The 12168-nt window shown below is 40.1% G+C and overlaps 1 protein-coding gene across 1 annotated transcript; it reads right to left on the minus strand.

The window, feature by feature from the left end:
• Nucleotides 1-500: 500 nt before the first annotated feature.
• LOC143854267 (uncharacterized) lies at nt 501-5882 on the minus strand. Its single transcript, XM_077364146.1, has 2 exons — nt 5744-5882; nt 501-2367 (listed from the first exon to the last, which is right to left on the minus strand). Exon 2 carries the CDS (start codon nt 2232-2234, stop codon nt 693-695), a length of 1542 nt encoding a protein of 513 aa, XP_077220261.1. The 5' UTR covers nt 2235-2367; nt 5744-5882; the 3' UTR covers nt 501-692.
• Nucleotides 5883-12168: the final 6286 nt, after the last annotated feature.

A 12168-nucleotide genomic window follows, 5' to 3' on the forward strand; every position in this document is an offset into this window, starting at 1 on the left:
TATGGATTCGTACTCTTGATATCTGATGATCACTTTTCAATGCTTGCTCTTGAACTTCTTATCTTGAATTTGTTGGCTTTATGTTATGAATTTGAGAACCAAGGTCATTGATTGAAAATATGAAAGTTGTTTCCACTCTATGCCCCTTGTATAGCATATATCTTCTCACTTTCTTCATTTTCTTTGAGCTTTCCATCCATGTCTTGCCCCTGGTATTGGTTGTAGCTTTTCTAGACAATCTTCTTATTCTTGAAATAATTCTTCACACTCTTCAGAGGGTAATGTATTTTCAATCGGTATTCACTGAATCAAAGTTTCAGTGCCAATGTTTATCATTTCAATTTCATCTTTGAAAGGTTGGGATTGGCGCTCCTCCTCTTGTTCAAGTAATTGCTGACTCAAGTGGAGTTTCGTCAATTTTGTTCTCATTTGAGGAGGGAGTCTTACTTTAAGATCAGAAGCATACTTAAGAAACAGACACAAGTGAATTACATTAAGGATTTGGAACTGAAATTTTTATTTAAAGAAAAGCTATTACATTTGACGACCTATCCTGAACATGCTCAGGATTCACAACTCTAAAGAGAAACAGAAGATAACTTGCCTGGACTAGGCATTGACCTTGAACTGTAAGACCGGACTCAACAATTATACTGACCATGATGACTGACTCAACATAAAATAGTAAGTGACTAAAACTTTAACTGCTGCAACCGTTTGGCGTTGAAGGCTCGGCGAAGGCTGGCTCGTATCGGGATAGCAGCTACTAGAACATCTCCACTGTCTGCATCTTCCTCTTCTTCAAAAGGTTCCGACCCAGACGTTTCAAAGGTAGGTTCTAAGGCACAGATAAGAGTGAGAGGATCAAATTTTGGGTCCCCTATGGTTATAGCATTAACAGCATCAGCAGGGTTTGCATGACCAGGTAATGAGTTATCGGGTTTTGGCTCGAACACAAGATCTTTGTTGTCGAGCAACCTCTGGATCCTGAATTTTAGGGCGATGCAATTATCAGTGAGATGGCCGGAATTTCTATGGTATTCGCAGTGTTGATCTGTTCGCCAATTTGCTGGTAAAGGATTGGGAAGAGCCCTAATGTCGGGCAGGATTATGCGACCTGAGGCTAGACACTCCTTGAGTATCTCAGATGGTGGAAGAGGGAGAGGGGTAAATTCTGTCTGGGCCTGTGGCCGAGGTGCGACAGCAAGTTGGGTATAATCCATCACCATGGGGTTCTGAGGTTTTGAAGGCTGAGGCTTGGAGCGGGAAAGGTTATTAATTTCAGCTGATGGAGGCTTCCTGAATTCTCTGGTATTCGGGTTACTTCGGTTGAACACACCTTGAGCCATAGCCTCCTCTATTTGGGTGCCTGCCACGATAAAGTGTTTGAAGTCCGGATAATACTGCAACGACATGTGATACTGGAGCTGGGGGGAAATATTTTTCATGATTATTTGGACCTGCTCTTCCTCAGAAGGGCGCTCCATCATCTGCGCTGCTGTTCTCCTCCATCTTTTCACAAAAATTAGGAAGGACTCCCTCGAGTCTTGCTTGGTCCTTTCCAAATCCTTTCTAGTGATTTCTGTACCATCATCATATTTGAACTGCCTGATGAATTGCTCGCCGATATCCTTCCATGTCTTGTAACGAGTCTTGTCCAAGACCATGAACCACCTCCTGGCAACCTTGGTCAGGGAAACCGGGAACAATTGAGCCATTTGCTCAGAAGATAAGCCTTGAGGCTGACACATGATGGTGAACATTTGCAAATGTGTGATTGGACAACCCACACCATCATATTTATCAAAGTCCGGCATTTGAAAATTGGCTGGGAGACGGATTTCTGGGAACAGTGTGAGATCACTCGGATTGAAACCACCTTGGTCTTGAAACTGAATGTCCTGAACCTTCCTGGTAAGACTTTCTAATTTCTCCATAACTACTTTATCAACCATGGACTGAGAAGGCCTGCTGCGATTTTCGCTGTACTGCTCTTTTTCAAAATCTTCTTCAGTTTTGTCAGGGATAGGAATGAACACTGGCTGGGCAGGTGCGGCTGAAGTAACTGTATGGTGCATGGACCCTTTATCTTTGGACAACGATGGCCCCAACTTTTCAGAAAGCTGGGCCTTGATAACTCGGTTCTCTTCTTTGAGTTCTTGAAGCTGCTGGAGAATCAAGGTAAGAGTATCGATAATGGCAGCGGGTGGAAGACCATCTTGGTTGTCTGCCATTGGCGAAGATGAGGTTGAGAAAGAAGGAGATGCTGGGATTCTCAGGGAAGGTGGCGGAGAGACAGATTTTCTCTTTAACCGTGAAGAAATCCGAACCCAAGGAGTAGCAGGGTTAGCTATGGTGTTTACTGCTCTGTCATGGAAATAATGAACACGAGGTATATGAGCTTGACATTCATGGAGTGTTTCTTCTCAATGACTGAAAAATATTACACATTTAAGCAAGTAATTGGGATAATAGAATGAATCCTAAAGGACCAAGACATGACAATGATGACAGATTCGCATAGGGGAATGCCCTTAGTTCAAGGATTATGAGAGTAAACTCTGAAGGATTTAGCAGAAATATTCTTGAAAAAGGTAGCCCCTAGAGGAGGAAGAGATCAAGGGTACAGGCAAGATTGGATCATCAAGATTGCACGATCAAATGATTGAGACACAATTTCCGCCAATGAAGACACAATCGAATCCCACAAAAGACGAATGATAGACACATGATCAAAAGATGAGATTGCATAGGATTACTTTCAACGGATAGATCATGAATGACTAATCCTATGAGATCTTTGGAAATGATGGGATTTATATCCTAACCCCAAAGGGAAAGTTTTTATTCTTCACACATTTTATCAGTGTTACCTGAAGGCATCAACCCTAATCCTAATCTAGCGGAGTGGAGATAGGATCTCAACTCATGACTTTGTTTGTGTACCTAGGACCGATCGTAGCCATTGGAAGATGGACTACGGTCTAATCTAGACACAAATGGGTAGGATATCCTAAACTAGGCTCACACATGTGATGCACATGTGTTCGTATACTACATGCATGTGTGGGTTAATCTAGGGGTAAGGCCAAGAGTTCCCTTAGCGCGAATCCATGTTCGATATACTGTACCAGTGTCCGGCGTATCAGTACGTGAACAATAGATCCGTTTACGCACCATAAAGGTACTAGGCTAAGGGTGGAATGCTTCTCTAGCACAGAGGCACCAGGTGATGAAATCCCAGTCAACCATGCTAGATAACACTCCGGGTTCCTAAAATAGGACGTGTGTGAATGTGAGATGCAAGGGTTTAGATGCAAGTGATGTAAGTGTGTGCAATAAGTTCGCGCAATCTATGATGCCTTCAGGTTTTGTTAAATTAAGTTCGAGTAAAATGTGATGAGAGAAAATAAAACAAGACAAACTAATCTAACAAGTATAGAGTTTTTATGAGCCAGTTAAATTAAATTCAAATGAATTATCTTTTGAAATTTTAATGAAGTTAGGTGGTCCCCAGCAGAGTCGCCAAACTGTGGTACCCTGATCCCGCGAGAGGGGTGTGGGGCGCGAGCCGCCGCTCTCTCTCTCTTGGTCTCTCGTATCCACGCGATTGGCGTGTGCATTTTATTATTGATTTGAATTAATCTTTCCTGTGAACTTGGGATCACTAAGGCAATCCGAATTCCACACGAAAGAGACTGACAGAGTCGCCACCTAGATGTGGGATCTAGGACCCGTAATTAACCAGAAATCTAGACTCGCTACCTGGTTACGAGAATGGAAGGTATGGGGAGTTATCCACCACATGCACCATTCTTGCCCGATAATCGGTCTTCGATTCCAAAAGCTAACTCTTTTAAATTTATTTTAAATGGCTCATTCAACTCTATGTTAATGTGCGAACTAAGTGACATGCATCCTATGATCTAATTTCAATGTGAATCCTAAATGTGTATCTTGATTTATTAATTTGTCTGGATTCAATCTAAGTGAAAGTTCTCCTAAAATTCTAATTTCATGGAAAGTCCTAAGTGATTTGATTAAGCATTTACAAGAAAATTAATATACAAAACACCACAATTTGTTTGTGGTGCCGACTCGCGGGTGGTATGCCATCAGACATCCAAGCTGCCTACGTACCCAAGCCTCACTGGGATCAGAGTCGACGTAGTTCGGTGCACCTAAGCTAAGTTACATATGCCTAACTCAACTAAGACACCGACCTAGACGGGATTGACTGTTTCAACAGTTTTAGGAGAAGTTATTTAATTCAAGTTGAGGATTTTATTATCTTAGGATTTCATCTAAGATGCTATATGATTCTCATCTAAATGCAAATGGTCCCTTAGACTAATGCAGGTTTGCCTACATCCTAGTTTTACTAGGCTTGTCCTAGGGAAAGATTGGGTGACTAGTGTAACTAGACCTATGGCACGGTTGCTATACATAGCAAACGTCCGTGATGAGGCTTGACTCCTAACTCTAGGACTCCCTAAAACCTAAGACTCCCTAAAACTTAGGACACGACACGACACCGGTGTTCCTAAATTGGGCTCTAAGGGTCCTTACGACGGAAACCGTGATCCAACGGTTCCGAAAGACACAAGACAAATCGATTTAAATTCTCGAGGTTAATGAATTTTAGATTTCAAGGATTTTCAGTTTTTGGACATTCAAGGATTACCAATGGTTCTAGGGTTCACCAGTTTCGGCCCAGGATAGCATCCAAGGAAGGGAATCGTGCGCTCTTTCCTTGCGCAATTTAATACTTAGGTTATAGCATCTTATTGCCTGGCATATCTCAGGATTTCCGTGGACAGTGAACCTCGGAGCCAACAACGTGCTATAGCTTAAGTATTCAAATTGTCAAAGATCGGTTGCAATTGGGATACGATTATGGATGCATTGGCCATTTTTCCAGGGAAATCTAAAGATCCTAAGATTTCTGTTTCAATGGATTAAGGATTTAATATATGACAGAGATTTAAGGTTCTTTAGAGATTTTCAGGTGATTTTCAATTAATTTCGGATTTTCAATGAATTTTATCAATTTTAAGCATATGAGTGATTTTACAAGTGAAATTGTTGCAAACGAATTCGAAATGAGTTGAAACTTATACAGCAGCAAGATATGATGAGATGTAGCTTGCTGGAAGATTTTTACAGATTTTTACATTAAGCTCATATTTAATTTTGATTTAACAATTAATTGACCAGATTGCAAAAATAACACAGAAACTACTAGAAATAGAAATCTAAATTCCATGAAATTTCTACATTAGTAAGATATAAGTGAAAGTAGCATGCTGTGAGATTTTCATGAATTTAGAAAACTCTTTACTATCAGTTTCGGATTTTTCAATTGTTAGACCAGATTATGAATTAACACTACATCCCATGTAAAACCAGATCTAAAGTAATTGAAACTTTTATAGAAGCAAGAAATATGAAATATAAGACTACTGTAAAAATTTTAAGAATTGTCTTTGTGATCTGATGTCAGTAAAAATTCCCCCAAAATCTGCTGGTTTTCAAAGAAAGCATAAAATTATATACCAAACAAAATCCAAAAATTCTCACAAATTCATGGTAGAATATATCATTATCATATTATTTTCCCACAAAATTTCATTATTTTTGGAATCTGTTTAGTATATCGTTTAGTTTTCTTTGTTAAAAATCATGCAAAAATCCGAAAATATACCAAATAATTCTAAAAAGATTCCGAGAACGGTGTACCTACCTGTGATCGAAATCCTCGCCGAATCCGAGAGCCGAAAAACTCGAAAATCCCGCCTCCGTGCGATCGCTTCCGCTTTCTTTCTCTTTTTCCTTCTTTTTTTGTTTCTTTTTCTTCTTTTCTTGTTTCTTTTTCTTCTTTTTTTTTTTCTTTTCAACCCCACATAGCAACTTTGTTAGAACACATGATAGAAGAGAAATGAGTTCTCCCTCTTACTCACCCTCATTGAACCATTTATAGCAAAGGAATGGGAGGGTGGTGGCCACCATTGTGGACTTATTCCATGGTAGGTGGCCACCATTGTGGACATATTCCATGGTAGGTGGCCACCATTGTGGACATTGAATTTTGACATGTGTGTGGCCCCATGCATGTTTTTTTAAAGTCCTTTTGAGTAGGTAAAAGATAACCCAAGTGGGTCCCATATGTGACCAAATTCCCAATTGTGCATAAAATCATATGCCCCACTCCAAAGTATGATCGGAACCGTTCATTTGATGGGCAACAATGTGATTTAATTTGTGCTCCGCTAATCAATCCTATGGGCTGATCCAAGCCATCCAATAGATCAAAATGTGAATATGTTACCCCATTTTTAAATCACTCCCATTTGATGATCCGAACCGTCCATTTGATGGGCGACAATTGATGATCTTGACCGTTCAAATAGTGGGCTGCGATGTGATTTAATTTGTGCTCCACTAATCAATCCTATGGGCTGATCCAAACCATCCAATAGATCAAAATGTGAATATGTTACCCCATTTTTAAATCACTCCCATTTGATGATCCGAACCGTCCATTTGATGGGCGACAATTGATGATCTTGACCGTTCAAATGGTGGGTCGCAATGTAAATTGGTTGTGCCCCCTTAAATCATTCCTCTATGACGATCCAGACCATCCAATTGATGGGTCCCCTACCTAAGTAGGTTGTGTCCTCCTAAATCATTTCAATGGGCTGATCCGAGTAACTCAACCTGATGATCGTAACAAAATTGGTTGTTAAAACGACTTCTCTGAGATCTTGACCGTTCTCTTGATGATCATCTTTAGGTGTTGGATCGAAGTAGGTTCAAAACTCATTTTTCACTAAAACAATGCGCGGGCCACCCTGTTTGATCCAAATCTAAACAAATGCTCAAGACGGGCCCATCAATCGGATCCAAATTCTCTCTTGCTCGGATTCTTGGGAATAACCTTTCTCAACAATTATCAGGACGACACAAAACATGACAAAAATAACCAAAAAGATCGAGAAAACAAGAGGAGCGGACACGGGAATGGAAAACACTAAAGGAGACTGATAACAAGAACACTAACTTCTTTGTTGATTAAAACAAAACAAAATGGGGTGTCTACAACTTGTCAGTAACAGAAACCACAATGGGTTGTATGTTAGCACAGCAAGATCCAGAAACCAAGCATGAAAGGCTGTGTATTATCTCAGTAAGAAAATGTTGGGGTATGAACAGAAGTACACTGTCCTAGAAAAAACCTGCTTAGCTCTGGTTTGGGCTACTCAGCGACTCAGGCATTACCTTTTATCACATAAGGTCTTGCTCCTGTCAAGGATGGATCCTCTGAAATATCTCTTTGAAAAACCAGCCTTGACAGGCAGGACTGCTAGATGGTTATTGTTGTTGTCTGAGTTTGACATCACCCATGTAACCCAGAAATCAGTAAAGGGCCGAGTCATTGCTGAGCAATTGGCAGAAGCACCCCAAGAAGAAAATCAGCCTTTCAAACCAATGTTCCCAGATGAAGAGATCATGATGGTAGAAGATGAATATCCAGAAACTGGTTGGACCCTCTATTTTGATGGAGCAGTAAATCAAACAAGACAAGGAGTAGGGGCATTGCTGGTGTCACCTCGAAATGAGCATGTTCCCCTTGCCGTTAGGTTACAATTCAATTGCACCAACAATATGGCAGAATATGAAGCATGCATTGTTGGGCTTGAGGCTGCATTGGCCTTAGGCATAGAGAATCTTGACGTATATGGAGATTCGAAGCTAATCATTAGCCAAACTCAAGGAGAGTGGAGAACCAAAGAAGAAAAGCTATTGCCATATCATGAGTACTTGGATGCTCTTGCTAAACAATTCCAGTGCATCACTTTCAGTTATCTGCCAAGGTTGAAGAATAGATTTGCCGATGCCTTAGCAACATTAGCTTCTGTAATTGACATACCTCACAATTTGAAGATGAGGCCCATAACGGTTCAAGAGCAATGGGCTCCTGCATATGTTGATGCTATAGAGATAGCTGCAAGATGTCCCGATGGTAAACCATGGTATACGGACATAAAGAACTACATCTCAGGCCAGGGGCATCCCAATGAGGCGTCGAATAAAGAAATAAGGACTTTGCAGAGATTGGTAGCTAATTTTGTCATTTGTGGAGGAGAGTTGTATCGACGGTCTTTCGATGGAATTCAACTCTTATGTGTCACTGAAGATCAGGCAGAGGAAATTCTCGCAGATATTCATGAAGGGGTGTGTGGGCCTCATATGAATGAAAAGATGCTGGCAAAGAAGATCCTACGTCTGGGGTACTATTGGCCAACATTGGAAGCAGATTGTCATACATTTGTGAAGAAATGCTATAAATGTCAAATACATGCGAATCTCATCCATGTACCACCCACCGAATTGTATTCTCTTACCTCTCCTTGGCCGTTTTCGGTATGGGGAATTGACATCATTGGCAAGATTTCTCCTAGGTCATCAAATGGTCACGAGTACATACTCGTCGCAATTGACTACTTCACCAAGTGGGTTGAGGCCGCTTCTTACGCAAAGCTTACATCCGCATCAGTTGCTAAATTCATACGCACCAACATCATATGCAGATATGGAATCCCCCACGAGCTTATCTCAGATAACGGATCTCATTTCAAGAAGGAAGTAATCACTCTTTGCGAAGAGTTCAAGATTAAGCATCATAAATCCTCACCTTATCGGCCGCAGACGAATGGAGCGGTGGAAGCTGCAAACAAAAATGTCAAGACGATCATTAGCAAGATGTCAGAGACTTATAAGGATTGGTCGAATAAGTTACCGTACGCCTTGTGGGCTTACAGAACGTCAATTAGAGCTTCAACTGGGGTAACCCCCTACTCTCTTGTTTATGGGATGGAAGCAGTGCTACCTGTTGAGATCCGTGTACCTTCGCTCCGGGTATTGACTGAGGTCAAGTTGCTAGAAAATGAATGGGCAGATGTCAGATATAAAGAGCTGAACATGCTAGACGAGAAGAGGTTAAAGGCGCTTTACCATGTGCAGGGTTATCAGCGCAGAATAGCCAGGGCTTTTAATAAAAAGGTTAAAATCAGAGATCTAGAAGAAGGCAATCTTATTTTGAAAGAGAACCAAGCACCAGTGTTTGACCCAAGGGGCAAGTTCAAGCCAAATTGGTCAGGACCCTATATTGTGGACCAAATCTTACCCGAAAAAGCCGTCAAGCTCCGTAATTTAAATGGAGAAATATTACCGGAACCAACAAATCTTGATCAACTCAAGAGGTTCTATGCTTGAACACTAGAAGGCCGTCTTTTGGCCGAATAAATCCCAAATACATAACCTAAGATTAAAAAAAAAAGATATATATAACCTTTTGCAAACCCTTTTGAGCCTAAATAAAATTTTCCTTCAAAACCCAATATACTAGGGGCATTCGCCCTGAACTACGCATGACCTGATCCCTACACTGGGGTACGTAGGCAGCTTGGTCAAACCGAGTTCGGTTGTTCCAAAAGAAGAAAATCAATTATTCCAAACAGAAGTTGAAAAGAAAAAAAAAGAGAAAAAAAAAATCCATGCAAAAAGAAAAGAAAAATTAAAATACCTTCGAATTTGGGGCATTCGCCCTGAACTACGCATGACCTGATTCCTACACTGGGATACGTAGGCAACCTGTTCACAGGTTCGGTCGAAACTCTTGCAAAACCTTAAGCCATTCTTTGAAAAGCCCTACCCCACCTATAAAGTCCTTTTGGTGTTCAGGTAGAAAGAAAAAGAAAACAAAAAAATAAAGAAAAAGAAAAAAAAGAAATGGAGCTTGAAGATCCGCTAGATTGAAAACCTGAAAAGGCGATCTAGGCAAAATTTAGAATCATTCCCCTGCTAAGTTGAAAACCTGAAAGGGCGGCTTAGGCAAAAGTTAAGGGGGTGGCCTGCTGAGTCGAAAACCTGAAAAGGCGATTCAGGCAAAAGTTAAGGCCGAGCGGTCCGCCAAGTTGAAAATCCAAAAAGGAAGACTTGGTCGTGGTAAGATGGGGTTCACGCCAGAAGAATTACAGCAATCTCTGAAATCACAGTAGGTCCGGCAAAGCTAATAACAACAATTCCTGAAACTATGGACATTAATTCCAAAGCAATCCGAAAGTTGATAGAAAGATATATGAAGTATCACTGTATTAAAAATAAGTGAAGATGTTTATCAATGAAGAAACGTTCTTTAAAAGAGGCTAGTCTAACCCAAAAGAAAATACTGATAAGTCAGAAGCATCACGAGATTACTGGAGTAATCTCTCTTGTTTTGTCCTTTTATTACAAGTGTCTGTGATTCTATTTTTTAGAAAAAAAATTTACGAACTCTATTTTTAGAATTGTTGTAGGGTGCAATCACTCTGAAGGCAGGTTCATTAACAGGTTCTGAGAAACTTGGAAAAGGTGAGAATGTCATGAATGGCGAAAAAATCTTTGAAAAGATGATCTCTGGTCAATGAATAGAAGGAGGTTAGAATGCCTCAAACTGGGGCAGGTTGCTAATGAAGTGGCATCTCATATTTAAGCCCTGAAAGTCCTTTGCTGCATGGTGTTGTTAAATCCTTTGCTTCTAAAGTTGTTAATTGAAAATTTCGATTTCTTTCAAAGCTCAGATTATCATATCTCTCTGAATCCATTTGAAAATAATATTTTCTCTTCGAGCATCATACAAATGTGATGTCTTATTTCCTTGGAATCCGTACAAATACGGTATTTCATTCTCTCCGAGTCCATACGACTATGGTCTCTTATACCCTTTTGAACATCATACAACTATGATGTCTCATTTCCTTGGAATCCGTACAAATACAGTATTTCATTCTCTTCGAGTCCATACAACTATGGTCTTTTATTCCCTTTTGAACATCATACAACTATGATGTCTCATTTCCTTGGAATCCGTACAAATACGGTATTTCATTCTCTTCGAGTCCATACAACTATGGTCTTTTATTCCCTTTTGAACATCATACAACTATGATGTCTCATTTCCTTAGAATCCGTACAAATACGGTATTTCATTCTCTTCGAGTCCATACAACTATGGTCTCTTATACCCTTTGAACATCATACAACTATGATGTCTCATTTCCTTGGAATCCGTACAAATACGGTATTTCATTCTCTTCGAGTCCATACAACTATGGTCTCTTATACCCTTTGAACATCGTACAACTATGATGTCTCATTTCCTTGGAATCCGTAAAAATACGGTATTTCATTCTCTTCGAGTCCATACAACTATGGTCTCTTATACCCTTTGGACATCATACAACTATGATGTCTCATTTCTTTGGAATCCGTACAAATACGGTATTTCATTCTCTTCGAGTCCATACAACTATGGTCTCTTATTCTCTTTGAACATCATACAACTATGATGTCTCATTTCCTTGGAATCCGTACAAATACAGTATTTCATTCTCTCCGAGTCCATACGACTATGGTCTCTTATACCCTTTGAACATCATACAACTATGATGTCTCATTTCCTTGGAATCCATATAAATACGGTATTTCATTCTCTTCGAGTCCATACAACTATGGTCTCTTATACCCTTTGAACATCATACAACTATGATGTCTCATTTCCTTGGAATCCGTACAAATATAGTATTTCATTCTCTTCGAGTCCATACGACTATGGTTGTTTATTCCCTTTGAACATCATACAACTATGATGTCTCATTTCCTTGGAATCCGTACAAATACGGTATTTCATTCTTTCCGAGTCCATACGACTATGATCTCTTATTCTCTTTGAGTATCACATAAATGTGATATCTCATTTCCCTCCGAATATCCATTCTAAAATCGTATCTCATGCTCTCGTTGCCCGTTTGTGAACGGCACCGCAGTGAGATGTTTTATTGCATTCCAATTCTAGGATCTCGTTTAGGGTCTTGCATTATATTGAGTTGCATTGTGTCTAGAGAGTCCTTTGTCGATTAAAGCTACGCTAAATGGTTTTGTCATTTTGCTTTGGTATTCGATGACTACGTCATCTCTACCAAATAGGGGCATCTGTAGACACCCCATTTTGCTCCGCTCTAATGAGCAAAGAAGTTAGTGTCTTTGCTAGCCGTTTTCCATCGTTTTCCATTCCCGTGTCCGTCCCTTATGCTTTCTCGATGTTTTCAATCATTTCCGCCATGT

Source organism: Tasmannia lanceolata, unplaced genomic scaffold (assembly GCF_043159265.1).
Source record: "Tasmannia lanceolata isolate RefF3 unplaced genomic scaffold, GAP_Taslan_0.1 ptg000003l, whole genome shotgun sequence".
NCBI classification, from domain to species: domain Eukaryota; kingdom Viridiplantae; phylum Streptophyta; class Magnoliopsida; order Canellales; family Winteraceae; genus Tasmannia; species Tasmannia lanceolata.

Excerpts from the sequence above, each read along its gene's own strand:
- LOC143854267 (XM_077364146.1), bottom strand. The coding sequence starts at position 2,234 with ATGGCAGACAACCAAGATGGTCTTCCACCCGCTGCCATTATCGATACT.